The 25,446-nt window shown below is 46.5% G+C and overlaps 1 protein-coding gene across 7 annotated transcripts in view; it reads right to left on the bottom strand.

Moving 5' to 3' along the window:
- Window positions 1–6,361: 6,361 nt before the first annotated feature.
- The window catches only part of NT5C2 (5'-nucleotidase, cytosolic II), a 62,784-nt gene continuing 43,699 nt past the window's right edge, over window positions 6,362–25,446 (bottom strand). For 5 of the 7 annotated variants that reach the window (XM_030452900.1, XM_030452897.1, XM_030452896.1 and 2 more), the window contains 15 exons: window positions 20,334–20,451; window positions 18,858–18,953; window positions 17,468–17,559; window positions 17,215–17,272; window positions 15,832–15,925; window positions 14,776–14,829; window positions 13,557–13,640; window positions 12,847–12,888; window positions 11,601–11,708; window positions 11,181–11,247; window positions 10,326–10,496; window positions 9,424–9,475; window positions 9,114–9,174; window positions 8,399–8,575; window positions 6,362–8,163 (listed from right to left, as the gene is read on the bottom strand). In XM_030452900.1, the coding sequence (XP_030308760.1) occupies window positions 7,912–8,163; window positions 8,399–8,575; window positions 9,114–9,174; window positions 9,424–9,475; window positions 10,326–10,496; window positions 11,181–11,247; window positions 11,601–11,708; window positions 12,847–12,888; window positions 13,557–13,640; window positions 14,776–14,829; window positions 15,832–15,925; window positions 17,215–17,272; window positions 17,468–17,559; window positions 18,858–18,953; window positions 20,334–20,451 (1,526 nt within the window). In that variant the 3' untranslated portion in view covers window positions 6,362–7,911. Of the gene's footprint in view, window positions 8,164–8,398; window positions 8,576–9,113; window positions 9,175–9,423; window positions 9,476–9,511; window positions 10,105–10,325; window positions 10,497–11,180; window positions 11,248–11,600; window positions 11,709–12,846; window positions 12,889–13,556; window positions 13,641–14,775; window positions 14,830–14,935; window positions 15,276–15,831; window positions 15,926–17,214; window positions 17,273–17,467; window positions 17,560–18,857; window positions 18,954–20,333; window positions 20,452–25,446 lie in introns of those variants that run through there. The other 2 variants (XM_030452899.1, XM_030452901.1) reach the window with 2 other exon arrangements.

Below are 25,446 nucleotides of genomic sequence, written 5' to 3' on the forward strand. Positions count from 1 at the left end.
GGCTTGCAGTTCTTGGGCGTTGTTGGAAGAGGGGTCAGCCACTCACTTTGTGCTCAGTTTTGTTCCTTCTCTTTTCTCCTAGAATTAACCCACTTTTCCTCACTGCAGGATCTTGTTTAATTTTTTTCTTTGTTTCTTTAAGTGCCTTTTTGTGTGGGTGGAGCTGGCAAGAGTAGAAGTCTCAGGACATGGCCCTTTGCACTCACCTCAGACCTGGAGAAAGCTCAGGGGGAGCAGGGCAAGTTGCCCTTTATGGTCCACAGATATTTCTGCTACTCAGCCTTCAGGACCAAGCTCAGATGAGGATGAGATTTTGGCACTGGTGGTGTCGGGCTCTGGCTCCAAGAAACCAAAGAGCTAGTTTTGTGCAAGGGGCTGCCTGGGCAGCAGTGATGCTTCCTGTGATCTCTGCAGAGCTCAGCTGAGGGGCCTGGGAGTGTGGATGGCAAACAGCAGCTCTGTCGCCTCACAAGCATCCTGTGTAAGTATCCTACATGATGGAGAACACAGCCACATTCTCCAGGACCCCTTGGAGTGTGCATTTTCCTTGTGCTGAAGTACACTATCTATAGAAATCATTCCCACATGAAAGATGTACCATGTTTTATATGATATCTAATACACACATCTGTGGTTTTAAAAATAGTACTTGTGTACCAGCTGTCAAGTTATCCAGTGTCTGGATTACCAGGAGAAAACTGGGGCTGGGGGTGGGGAAGGGTGATGCAGAGTGCCTCTTGTGATGCTAGCTTGAGGCTTTGTCCCAGAGGTGTCCATCCAACCAGCATTGAGGGGTTCCTGTGTTGTTGCTGTGTGCTGCCTGGCACAAAGCAGAAAACCAGCATGTGCTGAAAGCCTCAGTGTGATATGGACCTGGGCTTGCTTCCCACCTTGCTGCCTGGCAGGTGCTGCACTGGGGCTCTAAATATACCCAACAAAATACCTGCTCCTTGGATATTGAGGGTTGGTTTGGCCCACAGTGAAATGATGAGCTTACCTAACATGGTCAAAAGCTGAGCACCTTCTTGTGGCATGAAGGAAAGAGCAGCCTTCAATTCTGACTTGATCAGATGAGGGGACAAGCTCTACACTGCAGGCTGGGCTGGGGAACTGCCATCACCCCTGCTCTGGGATGATGACTTGCAGGTCTCGTGTCAGTACAATCTCTGTGGTGATACTGGCCACATATCACCAGCACACGGGACTTGGAGACAGCCATGGCTTCCCACAGAGCAATCCCTGTCCAGGTCCTGCTCTCATCCTGGAGCCTGGCTTCATGCTGGGCTGCATTCCTCCATGGTTAGTTTCATGGCCATGTCCAAGAGAGAGAATGTTGTTACTACTGTTTGAGCTTTTTGATCTAGTTTTGCGTATTTGCTGTTCTGTTAGAAGCTTAACAGTGGACCCTGGGAGAAAGCATGGGATGCCCGGTTATCCTATCACCCTTCCCTGAGTTGCAGGGATGGAAAAGAGGTGCTGGAAAGCTGCCTCCAGCACGAGGCACAGTACAGGCTGTGGAGGGAGGTGTTTCACAGATTGGTAGCACTGTCACTTGGTCAGAGTGACATCTTGTTCTCATTATCCTGAGGTCAGGCTTATAGCAGTTCTGCACCTGGGAAATACGGTACTAAAACCTGCTGGTCTTCTGTTTCCATCTGAAAAACATCTATCTACTTTCTCCTGAGGTTTCTCCTTAAGGCTCTGTTTTCTTCTGAGCAGGGCTGATCACCGGGATCCAGCAGAGGATGGTGCCCTGGCTGCTGTCTCCCTTCCAGCACAGATTTCTGGCTAACAAAGTGCTTGATGCTTAATCCTACCCCGGGCATGAGAGGTTTGGCCTTTCTTGACAGAAGATGCCTGTTGTAGAGCTGTGCCTGAGGTTTGCCAGATGACCCAAACAAGGGCCTGAAACATGTGAAAGCTGCAGGTGGCTCTGATGCTCCAGAGGTGGGTTTGATGTCTCTTGTATTCTTCTAGAAGCAGTGAGACAGTTGGTTGATAGCAAGGGAGAAAGGGTTTGTTCCAGCATTTAGAGCTTGGTGGAGCATTTTAACATCCCATTTCAGAGACTGCTGAGCTTGATAAAAGGATTTTATAAGATGTGTATTTTTATCCTCTGGGCATCACTGTTGTACCAAATCCAAGTGAGACACTTGTAGGTGTCAGATGAGTAACCTGGATCATAGGCCTTTAGTTGGAAGTGCCAATATTGGATAGATGCCTTCTGGACTTGCCCAAAGATCAATGTGGGAGCCTGGAGAGGACTCCTGCTAAGCTTCTCTGTTTGCTGAAGTGACAGACTAGACATACCTAGATTAGCTTGTGTCATCCCTGCTTTAAAGTCTCGGGTCCCAGCAGGCTGGGCAGGGCTAGTTTGGCTGGTGGGTTCTTACCCTGGGTACCTACTCTGTCCTGTACTGTACTGGCTGGGCTTCAGCAACATGGCTGTTCCTCTGCTCTTGTCCCTGTGGTTTGGTTGAGTGTTCAGGAGGTGCAGCAGTGAGGACTGGCCAATGCTGTGCCCATCCTGTCTTCATTCCCCATGCTAAGGGTCGGAGATACTGGTTAAGGGTTTCTGCCTTCCTCCCAGACCACATAAAATAAAAAGAGTGGAAACCCACCAGGACCCCAGCAGCAGTGCTCCCGTCTCATTTAATCCATGGTGTCCTGGGAATAGGGATGGCTTTTGAGAAGTTCAGGGTCAGGCCCTGCTGAGGGACCTCAGAGTTCTTGGCATGTGCTCTCTCCAGTGCTCACAGTGCTGGAGCCAACCTCCAGACCTGAATCACAGGGCAGGCGCCTGAATGCCAAACACATTGAATCTGAAAACGCGAATACTTGAGAAGTGTTCTGGAAGCCAGGAGGAGCTGGTACTCAGGAGCCAGAGATCTCACACCAAATCTTTCTCCCTCAGTCAGGGCCTCCCTGGCTGCCTTGAGCCTCCTCCTGGTTGCTGCTGGCTCGGGCTTCAATATCCCCCACCTCAGGACCGTGGTGGCTCTCCCTCCAGTGTGTTTTGTGGCTTTCTGAACCTGGTCAGCTGGCTGGCTCTTCCCTGGATCTTGTTTGCCCTCATACATGGTCTTTGCGAATTGTATCATATTGTACATGACTTTGGGTTTCCAGAGTTGTAGTATTCTGACTACAGTATTTCCATCTGTGTACATAAACCTGAATAAGCACAACTGAAATCCTGAATGAAGTGTATACGGTTCATGTACTGATTGTCATACAAATGAATTTTATAATTATTCCAATTTTGTTGTAGATTTCCAATCTTTCCTATTTATTTTGTACCAGATTTATTTGTATATTTTGTGATTTTGTTTAAAAGCATTTTGTTTATTTCTATTCTTTTTAGATAAATAATGATTTTTTTTTCTGTTGAACATTCCAGTTTATACATTTTTCCCCTCCTCCATGCTCCCCCCCTCATTTCCAAGGGATGGATTTTGGCATGTGGGTGGTGGGGCTGCTGTCAGTCGTCCTGGACCCAGTTCTCTGCTACTGGCGCATCAGTGGCTTTTAATCTCCACTTCAGTTGTCAAGACCTATGGAGAGGCTGAATCCTGTTCCCTTTAGAACCTGGTCTTGCTCTTTGCTTCGGTGGGTCTGGGCCTGTAAGTCCTTGAGACAGGGGGACTGTGCAGGGGGTTTTGCTGACCTGGAGCTGGGGAGCTGGTGGTGATGGGGAGCTGGTGGCAGTGGCAAGCAGCTGACTTTCTCAAGTTCCCTCAAGGGTGAGATCCTTTTTCTTCCACTAATAAAACCCCCTTATTTACAACCTGCTCTGCATAAATCATGTTTGTTTGTCCACAAGCATAGAGATCATCTGTCTGTCCATCCATAGCCCATGTTCCTGCCAGGCAATCCATGATGGGAGGGATGTGGCTGGTGGCAGTGGCTGCTTTGCTGGATGGGAGTCGCTGGTGGAGCGAGTCCATCCATGTCCCTGCATTAGGTGCTGCTCCCCTGGTATTGGGGCCTCAGCAGCAGCCACGTGGAGCCTGCAGTGTCAGAGGGCTGGTTCTGAGCAAGAGAACAAGTTCATGAGTAGTCCCGTGCCCAGCATCACTTCCAGCTCCACACTGGCAGAGGAACAACTCACCCTTTCCTGCACGCCAGATACAGCCCTGCTGTCGGCCCATTTTGTGCTTCTGCCATCCCTCAGCCCCTGTCCTTGCAGCCATTTCACCCCGCTGCTCTCCTGGCACTGGGCTTTCTTCCTTGCTCAGCTCTTGGCTGCTGAGCCCTGGGTTAGCGAGTTGGGCAGCATTTACTCAAGCCTTTTGGAGGGTTTTGCTGCACCCATTGCAGCCTCTGTCCCTGTTGCTGTACTGCAGGGTGGCTTGTCCCTCCTGGATCTCACTCCCCAATGTCCTGTCAGGAGGATGCTCCCTGGCCTATGCCTGTCCCTGGCAGCAGGTGGAGGATGGTAGGATGATGCAGTCATGGTTTAAGCAGAAATTAACAAGAAGGCAGAGTCCAGGGCTGTGATTGTTAAGATTGTTGAGAGCAATCATAAACAGCCCTGATTGCTAAGGATCAGGGCAGGAGAACCTGGGGCTCCTGGTAGGTAAGGTGCCAGAGGCAGGGAGCAGGGATGGGTGTTGGCAGGACTGTGGGAGCAGCACCTGAAGTGAAGGCAGCTGCAACCAGGGTCTGTGTCCTGAGGGCTCCAACAGCACCCAGGCTGCTTTCTGCCCTCTCTGCTGAGCTGGGACAGGACCCACAGACGCCAAGCTCAGTGCTTACATCCTCTGGGAGATGTGTTGGAGGTCACTGTTTGTACTTACAGGTCGTTCAGGCCCAGTAGACCATTCTGCCCTGACCCTTGTTGCTGCTGCATAATTCTGTAGGCCTCTTCTCCCAAGTAAATAATGAGAGGCCAAGAAAAAAATGGCCTGAAGCTGCATTGGGGAGGTTCAGTCTAGATATTAGGCAGAATTTATTTACTGAAAGAGCAGTCAGGCACTGGGCCAGACTGCCCAGGGAGGTGGTGGAGTCACTATCCTCAGACATACTTAAAACCTATGCAGATGAGGCACTTCAGGACCACTCTAGTTGTCATAGTGATATAATTATTTTTTTTGCAAGGGGAGATTGGTGGTTGGAGACGGTGATCTTAAGAGGTCTTTTCCAACCATGATCATTCTGTGATTCCTACTGCAGTACCAATGCAAAGGCAGAGCAGGATGTGTGGCACTCGGCTGGGCAATGAGCAGTGCCCGGGTGTGTGTCAGGTGCTGCCCGCAACTTTCCCACCACCAACTGAGGGTCAAATATTTTCCATTGCTCCAGCCTTGAAGAGGCTTCTCCCATCAGAAATAGCCCTGGGCTGGGAGTGAGCTATTTGTGGTAACCAGTTAGGAAAGAGGAATGCACAGAGCTCCCCAGACCTCCCTTCCTGCAGCCTCACACCCTCCTCAGCTGCTGAGCTAAAGCTTAAAAAATTCAAGTGGCTATACTTGGAGAAATGAGGTTTAAACATAGCAAAGCCCAGGATGGCCTTTAGTGAAAGGGTTCCGGACCAGCTCCCTCACACCCCTTCTGCATCTGACTTTGCTGTTAGATGCTCTCTAGACTTCAAAAAATCAAGAAGTCAGGGAGACAGTGCTGGTTCTGGGGCTTTTAGCAATCCCTGGTGTGTCGGCTGCTGACTGCCTGGTGGTGGGCACCATCTGCTTCCATTTAGTGTTGCTCCTCTCTTTGGCACTTTGGGCACTGGGTTACTGAACACCCTTCTGTGATGGTGGGGCTTCCTCTGGTCTGGTCTGTTTGATACAAAGAGTGTATTTAAAGGTGAGAGCTCAGTACAGCAGTGTGTTGTCCCCACGGCTGTCCCCTAGGTGCAGGGTACAGGCAGCCTTAGGCCAGGTCAGCTGGTGCCACCGCTGTGTCAGCAGCAGCCTTTCCTGGGTATTTTTCCCTGTTTAAGCAGGTTTGCAGCTCCTGGTGAGCATGGGCCATGTTGTGCCACCAATGCCACCACTCTGCATGCATGGTGGGGAGCAGCCCCTGGGCTGTGGGAAAGAGCCCTGGAAAGGCATCACGTTGGAGGCAGTGGCAGGATGTCACTCCTCCCTGAATCCAGGCCAAAATGTTTCTCCATCTCCCTGTGCCTCACGGCTGAAGCTGATGAGGACAACAAAAGCCTTGTGCTCCCACGTCACTCCCTAGAGACCAAACAAGCCCTTACAGCCAGATCCACAGCCACTGCTCAGCAATGGTTCACACAACCAGTTCCCAGAGATGTGCAGACACCTGTCCCACTGGTACCCCCACAGAACAGTCCCAGTACTTCCTGCCACCTCCAGCACAGCCCTCATCATCTCACTGACACACCACAAAGTGCCAGGCATTTCTTAGAAACATCATCATTTATTGACTGAACAACTGCCACTACAGCAGCAGCAATGTTCCCTGCTCAGATGTTGGTTGTGTATTTTATTCTTTTTTTTTTCATTTTTTTTAAAATTTTCTCCTAAGGTACTTTAGAATGGAAAAAAAAATAAAGATTAAATGAGTTTATGGTACTGAAACAAGTCAAATTCATTACAAGAGGGCCCTCATTGTAATCCCTTCACAGCGAACGGCACAGGCTGGAGTAAGGGAGGCTGCACCCATGACACGGAAGAAAACTGCAGGGCACTGCTGCCAGCTGCTTGCCAGCCCCATGCCTTCCCTGGGCTGGCTTTCACGCACAAGGATTGCTTGCCAGGGCCTGCAGGCACCCCGAGCCCCTGCCTGGCAGCCGGCAGCTATCACCCACCATGGCTGGGGGGGACACAGCCTTGCCCACCACAACCTGTGAGGAGGCTCTGCTTGCTCCATGCCAGGCCAAAGACAAGGCCAGCTGCCAGCCAGACTGGAGCTTCCTGGCTCTCACCTTGGGGCTGGCCCCAGGGCACCTGCAGTTTCCCAGTTTAGGGCAGAGATTTGTGGCCCACAGCACTCTGGAATAACAGCCCCTTTCAGTCCAAGCGGTGGCTGGGTTTGTCTTTGGGATGCTTCACTTTGTTAAAGCTGAGCAGACAGAAAGGTCAGTAACAGGCAGCAGGAAAACAAACCAGCTAATTCAATGCTAAAGCAGTAGCTTCAAGCTCCTGGGTTAATATTTAGTCCTGAAACTACAGGAGTTGGGAACATAGTGTGCGGCTCAACTGTTTGAGAAATGCATTGGAAATCATGCACCACATGCCAATGATGAAAGAGAGTTTTGAAACACCAGGAGAGGATAACAAGCATCTACAGGCCAAAACGTGCACAGCTGCAGATATGCAAGAGCTGGAATCCCACTGCCATCTCAAACGGCCAAAGGAATCAGACCATAGAGAAACTCACACCCAGCAGAAGGTAAACTGAGTGCTGGAAACCACAGCAACATCCTGGCTAACACGGGGGTGGGTGTGTGGGGGTGGTGTGTGTGTTGTAACCCAGAAGCAGAGGGTTAAGGGCAGCAACCCAATGGGCAGGAGGATTTGGATCATTTTGTCTCCTGCAGGGCCCAGCACATTCCTTCCTTCTCCACAGTGAATGTAACAAATGGCAAAAACCGTTCACAGGACACCGATCCAATGAAAATCGAATGAAACAAGTAACAGGAATGGGAGAAACGTGCAGCATCCCTCAGTGTCATGGAAGCAGCATGACAACACAGGCAGGCAGTCGAATCCGAATGCACTACCCAGGCAGAATCCGTCAGCTTTTTGAACCGTCTGCAAAACTGAAAACAAGGGTCTCCTCATAATTAGTGTTGATTTGTTAAAAGTTTCCAGACACTTTCAAAATGTGCCTTCGCAAGAATCACACCCCCCCAACCCATCATCCCAAGGGCCCCAACAAAGGAATCTGCTCCTGATCACTGCTAGAGTCACGTTTTGTCTTCAGAGACACTTTGCTTTTTCCTTCTTACTCCTCTTCCTCCTCTTCTTCCTCCTCTTCTTCTTCCTCATCATCATCTTCATCATGGCAATGTGTGATTTCCTGAGGTGCCTGGGGGAAGAGGTTGGGTGGTTTGATCTCACTGATGGAGCGGGTCAGTTGATGCCGCTTGTAGTCGGAATCTTTAAAATCCACTGAGGTGCGATTGCGTGTGGCCATCGGCGACTCCTTCTCATTGATGTCGACGTGTGTGTGCTCTACTGTGGACTCGTGTGGCATCTACACAAGGAAAAGAGAGTGGAGATGGCAAAGGTTGCCCCAGCCTCAGGGTATCTCTCTGAGACAGATGGAGAGCACACCCCAAAACGTGACCCTTTGGCCTATGTTGCACCAAATGCCACCCAAGCCCTCCAAGGTGATGGTTCCCAGCGCCTGCAGCTTGTGGAAGTGTTAATGAACACAAGTGCAGACACCATTGGGACCACTGCCCACCTCCCCAGGGTCTGCAACTCACCAGGACATGGGCAGCTCTGAAGAGGTAGCTGAAGGGGTAGTAGAGGAGGTTGATGAAGGAAGCTGCATAGAGATCAGCATAGCGCATCACCTGGCTGGCAAACAGGGTCTGCCGGGAGCCGCTGCGGAAGAGGCTCCCCATCATCCCATAGCACATGTCCATGTCATGGGTCACTTTCTACAAGCAAAAAGTAGGTTAGATCCTGGCCCAGCCAGGCACCAGTGTGGAGCCACAACAATGAAGTAGAGTACACTGAAGGATGGGGGGCTACATGAGATCTGTGGGGGTCTCCAGCAAGGCTTTCTGTGCTCAAATCTCACAGCATCAGAGCACAGTCGAGTCCCAGCTAGCAGAGGGGAAGGCAGCAGTGGGCTCAGTGCCAGCACCTGCCCCAGGCTGGCACCTCAAAGCTAACGCCTCTCCAAGCTCAGGTGTGCCAGCACCCCATTCTGCAGCAGTGAGCACCATCAGTTAGTGCTGCTGAGTGCATGAGAAGGGAGACCCTATTCCAAACCAGCCTGCCTCTCAAGAGTGCCAGTGACACCAGTGAGCTGACAAAGCTCCTCTGCTTGTGTCCACAAAGACAGAACGGCTTTGACAAGCCTGCTGTGCCCACCCAAAGGCAGAGCAAAGCATTTCAGGGCTCAGCAGTGCAGATGGGTTGTCAAGCCCTTTGCGATCCAAAAGGATAAAAAGGAATTTTAATGGTTGGTACCTTAATGCGTCTCTGGATGGAGCTGATGTCAGGGCGCTCATTGCTGCTACTGTCCAGATGCCTATTTACAGGCGAGAAGGTAAATACATGGTGTGAAAAGCCTTTCAGAACCAGGTGCTGTGGGATGAGGGCTCAGGGGAGAGAGGATGGTCTGGAGGGGAAGGTTGGGCTTGTGGGCAGAACCCAGGCCTGAGTCAAAGCTCCAGCAGCAGTGCTGCAAACCCAACCCCAGGGTTTCATCAGAGCTGCTTGTTAGCTGTCTCTAGGCTGGGAGAAGCATCAGCAAAGTTGTCACTGTTTGAACACTCACTTGTATAGCTCGGCCAAGAAAATGTCCAGACTCTGTAGCTCTTCAAAAAGGGCTGGAAATTAAAAAAAAAAAAGAAAGGGGGAAAAAAGGTAAGTTTAAATTATTGAAATAAAGAGGGCTGAATGAGAAGCCACCATCTGAAAGTTTGCTGAAAGCAAACTTGCATGGCAGTGGCACTCCGTCAAGGAGCATGGCATCTCCTGGCCCCTGTGCAGGGGGGAAGGTTCAATCATGTTCTGTGCCACTGGCACAACTTTGGGCTTCGTTTCTGGTTGCCCCTTTTGTTTTTGAGGATGAACCTTCACAGCTCCCACCAAAACCTTCCAACCAGCCATGAAGCAACTTGCATAAATCCCAAATCTATTAACAGAGCAAAGGGCAAACCTGGGAGAAAAGCAGTAGTGCTATAAGATGGGAAACACATAGCACTTTGGCAGCAGGGTAGCAGAGTGAGCGGGAAGACGAGAAAGCAGCAGGTAAGCAGGGACTCCTGGCAGATGGGAGAGCAGTCATGGCTCAGGCATTACAGGGGGAATAAACCCCCAGCTGTCTTACCAGAGAAGCCACAGCTCCATGGCAGAGGAAGTTTTGGGGCAGGGTTATGGAGGAACAATTCGACCCCACCCAGCTGCAGCTTCTCCCCTGGCCCAGTCAGTGCTTGGTTGATCTCACACAAGCAGCCTGGGAAAGAGCACAAGGAAAGGCGTGGGACCCTGTAGCCAGCTCTGGAGAACTGTTCCAGCTCCTGCCACCAACACCCAGGCCAAAGGAAAAAGGGCTGAAAGGAGAAGCAGCAAGCCAGGGTGATCTCTCCCCTGCACCCCTATGCCCAGCTGATCTCAGGGGTACAGCACCAGACAAGCAAGAGCAAAGCCTGGCTTGGGGTTTGCCCGGCTGCTGACCGCTTTTGTCTGTCCAGACATGCAGCTCCTGTGCCAGCTCAGGGATCACAAGGAAGGTCCTCCAGCCCTGGCGTTTCTTGGATTTGAGGATGTCTCCAAATATATGGTCTCCAATGTACAGGATATCCTTTCCTTTGGCCCCCAGCAGGTCACAGACTGTGTCCGAAGAGCCTAAGAGAAGAATGACAGGGCTCAGAACAGGGAGTCAAAAGGAAATGTGTGGAGTATTTCAGAGGAGCAGGGTTAGGGGCAGAGAAGGTGCATTTTCATCCCATAAACTTCCACTACTTAACATAGAACCCCTGCTTCGCCATGGAAGCACAGGGTACTGCCCACCCACCTGAAGATTCACACAGAGGCTGCTATGCCCATGCACTCTCCCACACGAATGGCAGCAGCAGACAGACCATGCTGCCTTCCACCTCATGTGAGTAATGGAGCCCTGGGCATCAGAGAGCCCTGTTTATCCACCTGCTGCCCTTCCCTAGTTCAGGGGACCCTCCAAGTGTGGTCACACTGGTGCCAGTAGCATAAGTACAGCTGGGAATGTAGCACTGGGTCAGTTGCGGCTCCCTCTCCACCACAAGCCCAGCAGTTGCAGTTCCCAGACCCTTCCAGGAGAAAAAGTAAAGGGGTGTTTGAGGAGAAACAGGTAGACTTTTTCCCTTCAATCCCAAATCAGCAGCAACGATGATGGGGAGCTGCTGGTGCAGTGTGTAGAGGGCACAGTAAAATGTGCTTTGGGAAACCCAACATTGTCTTGCACCTGGCACGAGTCCTCTCACAGCTGGAATGGCTGAAGACCACGAGGTCACATCAGAGCCACTCCACAGGACAAGAAGGGTCTTCCCTCACCTCCTGAGTACACAATGCCATGCTGCAGCGGGCCAGTGTAGGTACCAATCTTCAGTTTCCCAGTCACCTGAAGAAGGACAGACACATTGCATTAGTACAGACCAGCTGATGGTCTGGATCTTCTCTGTCCTATTGATACTTTACTCTTTGCTGCTCTCTCACTCCCAGGCAGCCTAGAGGTGGCTTTCCACATTCTCTTCTTATTGCCACCTGTGGTAGGTTACAGAAGACAGCAAAGCCTTGAGCTCTGCTGTGCCCCAGGTGACAGGGCTGCTCAGAAATTACTCAGAGGAGAAGCCAGCCCACCACCATCTTCAGGGCAGTTCTATCTGAACACCGTGGTGGCTGTGCCACTGAGACACCACACAGGCAGTGCACCAGCCTTTCCAGCTGTAGAGGTAACCTCCACGTGCCACTCACCGTGTCCACCTGCCGCAACACAGTGCCCTCCCCAAAGAAGAGGGGTTTTCGTGCATCCACCAGAATCAGGTCAAAGTAGGACTGCCACGGTCGGTGGGCACTCCCAGGCTGCAAAGGCAAAAGCAAAGCCTTGAATCAGGCACAACACAATCAACAGCAGGGAGAGTAACCAGCGTGCCATTGTCCATAGACATAACCTATGACATTGTTAGGCCATCAAAAGCCCCCAGTTCACACCTCTTGTGGTACAATGCTGGGCTGCCAGCACCACCTCCTCAAGCACTCCCATCCCAACCCAGACAGGCAGTAAGGACTGAGGATGTGTGAGGCAGAAGACTTGCACTGAATATCCATGTCACAGCACAGCCATGGTATGAAGAGGTGCTATAAATGACACCACTGCCACTGTTTCTGAAGGCAACATCCTGCACAGATCCAGACACATGACACTTTGTGGCTGCAGCTTTGCAAGGCCACGTTGGTACATCTGTCAGGAGTGGGAAGATGTCTGGACTCTATGCCACAGAGCATAGGTTCCAGTCACAGCCCTGCCTGAAGGAAGCTGGGCATTCATGAGACCTTTCTGCTCCATGCTTCCACTCTTTCTGAGATCAAGACCACAGCAAGGAGATTTTTGAGCGATTAGTTGTGGTGATTTTCCATGTTCTGAAAATGTCTCCTTTGGCTGCCTTCTGCCTTTAGAGCACAGTGTGAAAACATCTTCTGAGCATGCGATAGCCTCCCACTGGGAGAGACTGAGAGCAGTATAAATGCAGCTCATAAACATCTCTCCCAAAGTTTCAGGGCTGAGTCTCAACCTCAGAAAAAAACTGATTAAAACTTATGGACTTACTATTGTGAAGGCACAATCAGCCATAAATGTTTCTGCTCTTTTATAGAACTCTTTCCTCTCCATCAGTGCTTTATTTTAGCAACATCTAAAACATTATTCAAAATTTCTGAGATAATTCACTTCAAAATGCCACAGTTACAATGGCTTATCACTAAAATAATGTTATCATTAACACAGATTATTGTTTGAGACCAGATGATGCCCCTTTTATCTTTGTTATATTGTATTTGCTTTGATCCCATTCAAATGGGACACTAAACAGCAAGTGTATTTTAACCAGATTAAAGCAACTAATCCCATGCAGCCGATGAAGCAGGATTAAAATGCTTTCCAGCTACACAGATCATTAGGCACATCAGTTGCTATTGGAACTGCAGTCTAGAAATCGCATACCTTTGGTCCATGTGGAAAGTCGAACAAGTAAGTCATAATTTTCTGAAAGATAGAAAGAAAGTATTCAAAGATGCACTTTTAAACATACATTTGTGTAGTCATAAAAGCATACTTTTCAAGATTTACATGAAAGTCAACTTAAGATTTGGAGACAAAATCAAAGACTGGAATTTAAAAAACAGGAATTAAACCAGTAACTTTTATAATCAAAACCATATTTGGTTATATCTACACATTGCTTCAGATATATCTTGCAGTGCTTTAAACTGGCATATAAATCTTTGGAGTAGCCATGTTGCAACCTGCAGTTGAAGGAAGCATGTTTATTCCTACAACAGAGCAGAGAGCCCTTTCTGCCTCTTAGACTTCTCCAGGACCATGGCTTTTGTGACCTCGAACCATGGCACTTGAAATGGAAGTTTTGCATTTTAAAGGATGCTGAAATCTAAAATTAGTATCACTTTCTCTTGCAGTCTTTTAATTGCTGATGAACTGAGAGAGGCACAGAGGGACTTAAGCCAGGTCAGTAGCAGAACCAGGACTACAAAAGATGACTAAGGACATCATCTACATTCACCATGAAACCAGCCTACACCAAACCTAGATAACACTCGATTCTCCACCAGATGTTCTACCACAGCCCATACAAAGGCATGCTGGCTTTTGCTTATTCCATTATGTACCAACACAATAATTCAGGCAGCACTTACATCTGTGTATTTATAGTCGCTGTTGGTGACAAGAAACACCTTTCCAACTTCATTCATGCGGCTGAGCAGCAGTGGCAGCTTCCCCTGAAAGCCAAAGGACATTCAGAAGTTACAGAGATCCATCATGAGCAAAATACTCTACGATCCCACCAGACACAACAAAGCAAATCAAACCACCAAGCAAGCAAACTCACATGTTTTGGCAGTGGCCAGAGCCAGGAAAGCTGCTGGTCCATCCACATAACATCCCTCCAGAGCACAGCACAGGGGAGGGAAATGAGGGGGAAGGCTTCAGCAAGGCTGCTATACCTTTGCCAACCACAGTGCCAGGCACTCCGTGGTGCTCCCACTGATCTGCTCTGTGCCAGGCATGCTGTGCCAGCAGCAGCTCCTCCAGCTCCAAGTCCATTCCTGGAATGGGCCCGGAGGCAGGTGAAATCTGAGCTCACATGAGCCACAAGTAGGAGTGCATTATAATTCCAACCTCAAATTAGGGAGAAATTTATTCCTGGGGCTATTTTTATTGAATCATAAATCTCAGTCCATTGCCAGAGTAGCTGATTACCTCACAGAACAGTTTCCCAACAATTTTGCAGGCATGCAACTAGAAACAAGGTTAACTGCTTTAAAGTGGTACTCTGCCACAGAGCTCATCTAAACAATGATTATACCCTAAGTGGTTCAGAGGGGGCCTTGTACACTGCAAAGAGAGCAAAAGTAAGGGAACCACTGCAACTTGCTCAATTAGATGGGCTAAACACATACTCTGGGGCTATCAAGAGACCAAACACTGGTGATTCTTGCAGTACCTTTCTCTCAGTCCCTCCTAACACAAGTAACCTTCTTCTTGGATGGCTAAGGAATACTTCTGCCTAAAAAGATTCTCATCTATTGCTTTTTAAAAAGAAGTCTGCTGGGATGGAGAAAATGTGGGCAGGGAACACATTTTTTTTTACCACTGAAAGAAACAACATGAGCCTTGCCAGCATATTCACCTGGGCCCCATGATAACATTTCCTCTGTCTTTTATATTTTAGGTAAAAAATGTGCACAGGAATACAACATCATGTGGATCACTGGCTCAGAATAATGGTTATTATAACAGAAATCACAGTGTTATCTGTTTTGTGATTTAGTAAAGCAATCAGCATGTTTATTTCTTGCCTGCTTACTCAGTACAGAATGTCATACTGCACAAGTAAAAGAAATTCACACTTACATCTTTCACCACATACTTTTCAAGGTTCTCAAGGGTCTTTTCCTTGAGCGATCCCTGAAATAGAAACAACAGAAGCCAGTGAGATAACAGAAACTTATGATGTAAGAAACATCAAAGTAATGCCAACTTTCACACTTTAAAATGCTGTGAAAGTACAAACCAGGGCGAATCTGAACCAGTGACTCTAGAGATGAGAGGCTTTGAGTAGCAGGGACCATCACAAACTCTGTGATCCATCGATTCCCTCACCATGGTAAATAATCCACTTCAACAGCATTTTAACCCTTTCAGAAGGGAATACAATAGAAACAAACAAAAAATAGATTTGCCATACCAAACAAGACAGTCAACGACTTGTCTCCAACACTGACCATAATGCTTTACTCAAAGGTCAACTCCAACATGTACCACATAACACTGCATAAGGAAAGAAAAATAGATTCCTGACTTCTGCATGGCTAAAAGGACAACCGGGAGCAGAGTTCTCCTGTTATGGTTCTCCATCCCACCCCAACAGACTTCTAATGAGGAGGAACAAGAAAATCACGTCTTTAACCAGTTATTAATGCTCACAAAATTATATTATAAGTTTGTGCACATGTGTGAAAGATATGAAATGCCTCTCCTTTCTAAATAGAGAAGAGCTGATGTATGTCTCTGTTTAATGCAGGTACATTTCAGACAACTTAAGATAGTACCAATGTAAACCATTTATAGTAATTTTCTGTTTTAATAATTAAGACAATGTAAAATTGTGGACAGTAAGTGCAAATACCCTCACGGCACCACTTTCTAAAACCCATGAATTACAGTACAGAAATGGAATTTGGGCACCATAAAAAGGAACAGGAAGCAAAGACAGATATTCCTTGGTACTAGCAGGGCAGTCAAGATCTTGAATTCCTCATATACAATTGCAATATATTATTTGCTCACTAGGCGGCAAAGCAGGGCTCTTGCCCAAAAGTGGAATAGCACATCCTAAGTCATGAGTTACAAACCAGTCCCTCTAAGTCAATTACAACTACAGAGGTCCCAGGGAGTTCTTGCAATCACCTTGTAATGAACCCAGTCAACAGCATCTCTGACATCCTGGAACATACTTCTGAAGGACATGAATAGATCTCCATCTTTAAACCCCGTTTCACAGCTGTGAGGAGAAAGAAAAGAGACTGTAGCAGCCAATCACAGCTAGTAAGAAACTTGTCAAGGAGAGAGACAGTTCAAAATGCTGTTCAGAGCTTGTGTTTTCATCTTACCAAAACAGTTTCTTGTTTACTACTTTACTGCAGCCCAGACTTAAAAGAAGGCTACAGAGTTTAACAGGGTCTGCATGCTGCCCAATAACATTTGTTTAAAATTTTAGGATGCAAATTCCTACCTCCAGGCCTGCATCTCCACAGTAGTACTACAGCTTTCAGTGACTGCAACTCTCATTTCTTCCCCACAGCATTATAAGAAGGAAAAAAAGACTGGGACAGTTTGCAGCATTTTACAAAAGATCAATGCTACAGAGAAAGTAAGCAGAGTGCTGCTCTTTCTCCCTCTTTCAAACACTAAAAAAGGACGTACCATGAAAATTAACTAAATGTAAGACTTGCTCCTGAAAGAAGGAATTACTTTTGTGTTGAACAATTAAGAGTTAACATGGGAAATTTCCTCTACAAGATACTGTGTAGGCATCTTTGAGACACCGATGAGAAGAAATCAAGGAGGATTAAAAAGAGCTGTATTTGTTATGACAGCAATCATCACACCTGCCCTGAGAAAGGATACTTCACCTGATGGACTGTCAGCACAAACAGTTCTTCTCCCAGATAAAATCCCATTAAAGCTTTGCCTTCCGCTCACATAATACGCAAAGACAACCCATCACATGAGTCAGCAGCACAGCAGCACTCACATTTGCTAGCTAAAACCATGGCTTTTTTTTATGCTTATACCTATTTGAAAGCTAGGTAAATACTCATGCTGCACAAACAGCCTTTAACACCACACTGTGCCTGAACATTTCATCTTTAAGTGAACAAAGTCCTCGATTAAGACATGAGGGACTTGTGGTAACTGGCTGAGGAAATTTAGCCTTTCAAGCATGGGTCCAGTGGACATGGGCTCAAAACAAGCTGCATGGTGCCTGCAATTTATTTAATAAAGCCTGTGGTCTTAGAGACTGGCTCAAACACCAGTGTCAGTCAGTATGGTGATACTCATATACCCTGTGAAGGAAACCCTTGCCAGTTATCTCATCACCACTGAATTCTCTTAATGTCAAAAGAATAACACTTTTATAAGAATCGGACTGAGCTCTTCCCCACCAAAACCACTTGAGAGGCCTCCATTGATATTAAGAATACTGATGAAATGCATCTGTGATGTATTTCTTTTTATAACAATGATACAATTATACCATCAGCACCACAAAGGGGAAGGAATACGTACCTAGTGTACCGGTCACAGTTAGTAAAGAAATCCACTAGGCAAGCCAATAGGTAGGTCTCTGCAAAGAAACAAAGCAAGATTTTGAAACAAGAGTAACACCATACGGCCAGCTAACTTCAGGCACTGTGCCCAGAAGAAGAAAGTCAGTGTAGGAAAAAAAAAAAAAAACAAACCAACAAACAGGTAAGTAGAATATGACATTAACAAAGCTTTATTGGCTTCAAAGGCACATGTTAGATCATGTTAGACTCACCTGGTAGATTGAATAATGTGTTCAGAATGTAAAACCTATCTGTGTCATCCCTCTGGATAAATTTATTTGGATACTGTTCCCGTGTTTCAGGCCTGAGAATAGATAAAGTAGAAAAGAATGAAATCACAGAGAGGATTCAATGTGCTGACCTGCAAAATACAGTTGTAGCAGGGTCCATTAACTAGAGTCTGTTGTGCTTTAATCAACACCGAGCTTTCTCACATGCACCCAGCAGTGCTCCCTTCGCCATGCTGGCCCTGGGAAAACCAGCACAAAACCCTCATCACTGAGTCAGCAAACTCGAGCAGAGCCCACACAGGGAAACAGTGGGGTCAAGAGTCCACACCTCGACCTTAAGCCCCATGCTACTGGCTGTGAGGATGCCTTAAATCATCTGCACTATCATTGTTTGCTTATCTTAAACTTTTCCCCACTTTCCATGTGTTGCTTTACTCCCCTGAGCAGCTTGCAGCAGGGGAGTGCAGGGCTGTGCTGCAAGAGACTTGCCTGCGGCAAGTTAATCAGTAGGGTGGCGATGACTAAAGTGGTTTAATTATTCTGGTTTCCTTCATTTTTGGAGCTTCTGAAGACCACCTCACTAGAAGAGAAACTTGAGTGTATATATAAGGGCTTTTTCTAAATTTTGACTTCCTGATACAAGGACCTACAGCCCTGCAAGGACAAGGCTTGTCACCTTGGATACCCAGAGCTGGCCCATGCTTGCCTGCTTTTCATCCATCTACCCTCTCAGCAGGGATAAAAGGGATTTGCTGGGGCACATCAGGCACATAACACTGTCATCCCCTCTGCTTCCTAAAGCACATTCTCTGGGGCAAAGTGAATGTGAGCAGCCAAGGAAGGCTGAAGGAAATGGCATGCGATGCCTCACTTCCGGTACCCTCAAAGGTCAGAAGCACAATAGGGTGGAGCAAATTTGTTCCTTCCTCAAGACAGCACGGGCCCTCAAATTTTCTTAGCAATGGCTGCGGAGCTAACAGCCTCATGGGACATGTGTCCCTCTGCTCCCCACAGCCCTCACACAACAACTTTGTCTTAACTGGCAAGCTGCTGACACTTAACTGTGCCAGCACAGGTGAAGAGCAGCCCCTGGATAATCCCACTGACCCCTTCCACAGCACACTGTCTTCTATTCCCAGCACACTACAGATGTGCCTGTGCTGGCATGGACCTTTCCTTTATAAGCACACTGGGCTGTTGTGTCCAGGACCTTTGATGCATCTTCAGTCAATCCTGGAGCTGCAGAAACACCAATACAGTCTCTGCTGTTAGTGGCATCCCCATAACTCCTTACACAATGGGTGCCCAGAGGATCAGTGACACAAAAAAAAGTATACTAAGTCAAAAAGAACAGCCATGAGTCAGTACTCACCCTCTGAGGAAATTAAAGCCATGTGCACACACTAGGAGGTTCCCATAGGCATCGACTTTCAACAGGTTTCCATAGTGGGTATCAAACACCAAGCCTCTGTTAAGAAAGCGATTTGAGATATGACGGAGAGTGTGTTAAGTGGTGACCATTTCAATAGCAGTTCTTTTCAAATCAGATCTAGAACAGCTTGGTCACTTGGTATAGGGCATCAGAACAGAGTCGCTGTTACTGTGCAGATGGGGTTCCCTTCTGTTCATTTCACCCAGTGAGCAACAAGAGCCCTGCATCGCTGGGTGAAAGGTACAGCTGATCTGCTCTCCCTGAAAACAGAACCATTTAACCCAGCAGAGGCTTGGCTGTGCATGAACCAGGGAAGATGTGGGTCTCTTCCACAGGGTCACAAATTTGACACCCACGTTTGTGGCTTCCTGACAGCCCTGCAGGGCTACAAGAGGTTTGTTAAAGGAATTTTCCTCCTCTTTTTCATCACTCTGTCATAGACAGAGACATGTAATGATAGCACAAAATGCTTAGCACATTCCCGGATGTAACTCCAGTAAAACTCAGTCTCATATATCTAGTAGCTTGCATCTGGAGAATGCTGCCTTCCCACAGAGACATCCCTTCTGTCCCCCCCTTGGGATGAAAGCAGTGGATTTAATGGAGTCTTCACCACAGGTTTGTGAAGGGTTGCTGTTTTGTTACAGGCAGAAGTGCACCCAGCAAGTCTTCATGTAAAACATGCTGAAAGGAGGGAAAGAAGGAGGCTGCAAGACAGAAAGCTGCAACAACAAGCAGACAAACCCCTCTGGTTCAGTCCTTTGTAAAGAAGTTTTAAAGGAGTCAAAACACCCAAAATCCAGCAAAGGCACAAGTGGAAGCAACTTCAAGGTGCAAAGTTAGATCAAAAGCCTTGTTTAAAACATGCCATATCCTTTTTACCTCTGCAGCCAAAAGACAAACCGTAAGAATTTATTAACTTTGCACCATTTATTTTGATTCTGGCATTTGATTCATCTATTCGTCTAATGAAATCGATTGGTTTTTTTTATTGTTTACTGTCAGCTTTATTTTCAGGATGGCTTACATACCAGGACACTATTAATAAAAATCATTAAATAAAAATGTCCTGAGACATTCTAGCAGCCCCACGGACAGTAATGGCTGTTCCTCTCCTTAATCTGAATTTGACTCCAAATCCAGTTGTATCTTTACTTTGAAAGGTTATTTCTGGATCATATTCTCAGCAGGCCTCTTTTCTTACACACTCCTTCTTTGCTGGCATGGATTCATGTGTGCAAAGACCCTCCACATACTGGAGCACTCTGCTCCTTTCCCTATGATCATAATCTGTGGTCAGCCACACGCTTCACAGGCACAACTCTGAAAACCTCCCCTCACGTGTTGCTTATGAACTATAGAGAACTAATATTCAAGGCCTCAAGCAGGCTGGGTTGATATCTGTTAGTCATTTACCTGGTAGGGAATGCAGGATCATACACAAAATTGAGCAGCTCATGAGGGTATCCAATGGAAACTAATCTTTCTACGGTCAGGTCAAATCCAAGAGACTCGTATTCAGGGGATTTATACACTGTACCAAGATGAGATTTCAGTTAGAAAATTTGAAAACAGCTAGGGAGTTAAACAAGAAGGCAGTTAAATGTAATGAACCTGTTCACCCTCCACCCTCCTCCACGCCACACATTCCCTTCTTCGTTGCTGTGCTTTGCTGCCTTGGGTCCCCCAGCCCAGAAACATGAGCAATTAGCTCATGCTCCAGGACTGCAGCCGAGCAGAGCTGTAGTTCACACTTCAGCAGCAGAGTGCACCACATGAAATATCCACCAGTGTATCACAGCTCTACATCAGGAAAAATGCGCTTCAAACTGCAGCTCCTCTCCCTGCAGTCCTGTGAGGCAGATGCATGAACGCTGCCTGCTCCACCTGCTCAGATCAGGTTTTGCTTTGCTGTGTTTCTGCAAAGCTGATGAAGAAAGCAATAAATTTTGGGAACACACATATTCATGGTTAGAAAAGCCAAATTTCATCGCTACTGTGCTACTGTTACTGCTCTGGATACAATCCCAAAGCTTCCTATTGTCTCCAAATTTCATCTCAGGGAAATTTATGTTTGCTGCAGACTAAGTTAGCTTGAAGGTAGAGCTATCAAGTTAATATATGATTTGTTTGTTAATAATACCATATGGTACAGTAAAAATCTGCTAGCTATTACCCTTGTGCATCAAAATGCTACTCTCTTAAGCAAGCTTCCTGTTCTCATGCTGCAGAGAAGCTGCTCGTCTGTGACACACCTCAGCTCAATGCAAAACAAATGGACTTCTTGAACCAAGTCATTCCTACCATCAGGCCTGTCTTCTTCATGCAAATGACCTTCCCATGTACTGGAAATGTTACTGCTCAATCAGACCATTAAATTAACATTTGGAAGGAGTTCACTGTGTTTCTCTGGTGGTGTGCTTACATTTGCTGTTGGTCCCAAGATGTAACAAGGGCAAATACAACCCTTAACTGCAATGAGGGGTACGGGCCCAGCTGTCTCAAACATTTGAAATATTCAAATGTAACTGAGTAAATACAAAAATGTGCAAGTTACACAGTAAGATCATTAGAAGGCAGACTGTCTTTGCTGAGAGAGTTGTAGCACATCTGTGGGCCTTAAAATATCCATTAATACATATTGTCTATATTGCCCGGATAACCACCACCATATATACACTGTGGAATACAGAAGCTCAATCTAAGAGGAGAAAACAAATAGAAAAAATACTACAAAACTACTAAAAAGCCAAGATTATAGAAGAAACGGGACTGCCAAAAGACTCACATCATCATAACCATGATCAAGGGTTCCCATATCTCTTAATAATCTAAAAAGCACCAGAATCCTAAGAGTTCACCTTCCATTAAACTAACACCATTAAAAACACAATAAGCAAGCCTGTAGTGTTCTTAAATAAATAACTAAAATCAGTGAAAGAATTATCAACATCTTCAAGCATTATTGTATCAACAGCAAACATCAACAACTTGACACTACATGCAATGTACATAGTTTTTTCTGTCCTTTAGGAAAGGTAGGGTTGATTGAGCTACAGATAAGAAGAAGAAACCAAAAACTACATCTAATGGAGAAAGCAGTGACTGAAAAGGCAATTCTGGGGGATGAGCTAGAGTTGGAGGGAGTAGAAGGCAGCTAAATGCTGAACAACATTGTAAGAATGACTCCAGAGTATCATCTGGAAAAGGGAATTTTGCTGATGCAAGACAGTAAAGGCACTTCCCAGGGAAATCAGCAGTAAACATACACATACCCTCAGAAGGTGAAAGTGCTGCAAAGCTCCCTGTTATGTGAAGCAGTCGCCAGTTCCCCACTCTGTCCATGAAGCTACTGCACTTCTCATTAGCTTCTTAGGAATTTGATCATGTTGCCAACTTACCTATAAAACATTACTCCCAAACAAAACATTTCTCCAAGGATACCCTGCTCTGTCTGAACTCACCATCCACGGTGATGCTGCCCAGACACAAAGAATCTCAAGGAGCACGTTGGCATCTCCTCTGGACACGTAGTAGTAGTTCATCAACAGCTCCAGCAGAACCTTTCCAGGGAAATGGTAGGGCTTTCTATTAAACAACCTGGGTGTCTTGTTAACACTCCACCAGAGAACAGTGTGGTGGAAAATGTGGCCAGCTGCTCACAAAATGCCCTCAATCAATTTCTTTACTTCTGCATTTATCTCACTGTCAGATTTATCACTACAGACCTCTTTTTAACTCTCTAAGAAAACAAGCTGAAGTACCAGCAGGAAAAAGGCTGAGAACAGGTATCAGCCTCAGCCTTCATCATTCCAGTTATCTGTTGAAGCAGCACCGCAACAGGATTAATATGAATGTTAGGGTTTCTTTTTTGCGGGGCAGGGGGATCTAGTTATTCCTGTACCGCTCAAGCAGTAGATTTTGCTTCCTTGATTTCTCTTTGAATAAAACTAAACTAAGTTATTCACACCTCAGTGCCTATTTTGCTACTGCTCCACTATATCTGGAAAATAAGAGCCTCCCCCTTGATAGACAAACTAAACAGAGACACAGGAAACTAGACTCCTGGAAATCAGAAAGGGACAATAAATGTTCTCCAGTTACCACATATTTACTGTTCAAGATAAACTGTCCTTTAATTAGAGACACAGCTGTTAACAGACTGAAAGCTCATGGAGCCCACCTTGACAGCACCCTTCACCACAGCACATTCTGCGTCAGTTGGTACAAACCACAACCCACTGATATTTCTCACAAGCTGTGAGAATGCCTGTTACTGAGGTAACATCAGCTTTGGGACAAACAAATGATACACCTCCTTCAGACTGAGTATGAACAGGCTAACACTGCTGCAACTATAGCAGCGTATGTGGGGAAGATGCCCCAGTTCTCTGAATTACTAGATGAAAAAAATTAAATATTGTATTCAGGGCTGGTCACCCTCTCTCATTTCTTGTTTACTTCAGGCATCCATGGGGAAAAAAGAGTAGATATGACAGATCGATATTTTTTCTGCAGCTGCATGATGAAAAAATAGTTTTAATATTCCAGTAGCATCCCCCTCCCTCAGACCTGGTTGCTGAGACCACAACTGGAGATAATCTGCGTGCCATGGTGATGCCATGAATTGAGCTATTTGCCATGCAGTGTCTCCCAGGCTCAGCTCTTTCTGCAGCTGAGAAGGGCCCAGTCTTCAGACAACCCGAGCTCTGTGACAGGTGAAAAGGCAGAGCCTGAACCTATTTTTTTTTCATAGCGTCCGTGCCCAACACACACAGGACGACAGTAAAACCAAAGCACATGCTACAACTGATTCTGATTTCTTTTTCTTTCTTACTGGCCATGTCTCTGCCACCATGCCAAGTCCCCAGCTCCCGAGGACCGTGTTATTTTAACAGTCTGTGTTCTAGCACAGGCAAATGCTTCAGTGGCACAGGGCAATCAGTATCCAGTGCTTGTGGATTAGGCAACCAGGGTGGAAAGAAAATAACCAAAGGTCTAAAAAAAAAACAGAAGCCACTTGACAGCCTCCCCTTAATGCCATTGCTTTTAACATTATACTATTGAAAGGTAAAAAGCAATACCCCAGGAGTGAACGCTGCAAGCCTCCGGGTCTGTGATGAGTGCGGGCGTCCTTTACACAGTATGTGCTAGGAGAGAAGCTGATCTAGAATGAGCAGGGGTTGTGCAGTAAGGTATGCAATTCTCATGCATTTTTGTGGTTGTTTTTTACCTTTGCTGCCAAGACACATACAGTACCAATTTTATAGCTTTCCTGAAAAGGGAAAAAAAAAAAAGAAAAAAAAAAAAAAAAAGAAAAAAGAAAAAAAAAAAAAGAAAAAAAATCTCTAGAGGCTCCAGCTTATGCAAAATGCTGCTGCCAGGATTTTAACTCACATGAGGCAGATGCAGATTCAGAGTGTCACTCCAGTCTTGACGGAGTTACACTGGGCTCCCCTGTTAAAGAAAAAAATCAGACTGATTTTAAAACTGCAACAGCTCTGTGCCATGTGGGACGGTATTGCTGGAGCTCTGTCCTCTGGTAAGCTCAGAAGCCGGACTGGCAGCTATTCCAAATACACTTACTATTGATTTATAGAGGAGGCACAGTTGGTAATCGTGCATCCTGCAGGCAAAATTCTGTCCTCCTGTTCACAAAGCAGTCTTAGAGCATCAGTTTAGTGATAATTAGGAGACAGAGGCTATAAGCACAATTGCCCAAGTGACACAAACCCTTCGAGTTTCTCTCAGATGCAGAGCAACTGGCCAAAGAAAAGGTCTTGTGCTCTTTTTGGGGCTTTGCCATTATTGTCCATTCCTCAGTCGCTGAGAGATCATTCCTTTCAGATCACTCCTTCATATCACAAAATGCCTGCACGTGTCAGCGCAGGAGCCTCGGGAGACAGTCAGGAGCTACTCCAGGAATCTGAGAAGAGAATTTTGCCTTACACCTGAAGGCACTCCCAGCAAGAGCCTCGCACACCAGGTCAGTCTGATGCAGCACACCTAAATTCAGTTGTATACTTTAATACACTAATGCTTGGGCTTTTATGTGCAAAGCATTGTGGGGCAAATCAGTACCAAACCTGCACATAGTGCTGCATCAAACTGCAGTGCTCTGGTTTGCAAGCACACACAATGAGAAGACGAGAACTATTCTGCAACTTACAGGTATGCACAGATTAATCAGGAATGACTTTATAGAGATCCAATCTGCACTAAATACAAAGCTGAATCAATCAGAATGATGCTGCAAAAAAAGGACCCACAGAAGTATGCAGACCTCCAGGAAGGCTTCTCTGAAAATAAGTGCTTAAAGACTGCTTTACTTCATAATGAATAGCTGGGGAAGGCTGTAGTGCATGTCATGGTTCTGTTTAAGCTGTAGGGAGGAGAAAGCCCTTTGAGGGCTGCCCTTTTCTTTCCCCATTCCTTCTCCACACACACAAAGATTTCAAATTCAGGCAGAGCACCTTCTCATTGAAGATGTGCTTCAATGAGCACAGCCTCTTTGAGGGCTTTTCGATGC

The sequence above is a fragment of the Calypte anna genome, chromosome 6 (genome assembly GCF_003957555.1).
Source record: "Calypte anna isolate BGI_N300 chromosome 6, bCalAnn1_v1.p, whole genome shotgun sequence".
NCBI lineage: Eukaryota > Metazoa > Chordata > Aves > Apodiformes > Trochilidae > Calypte > Calypte anna.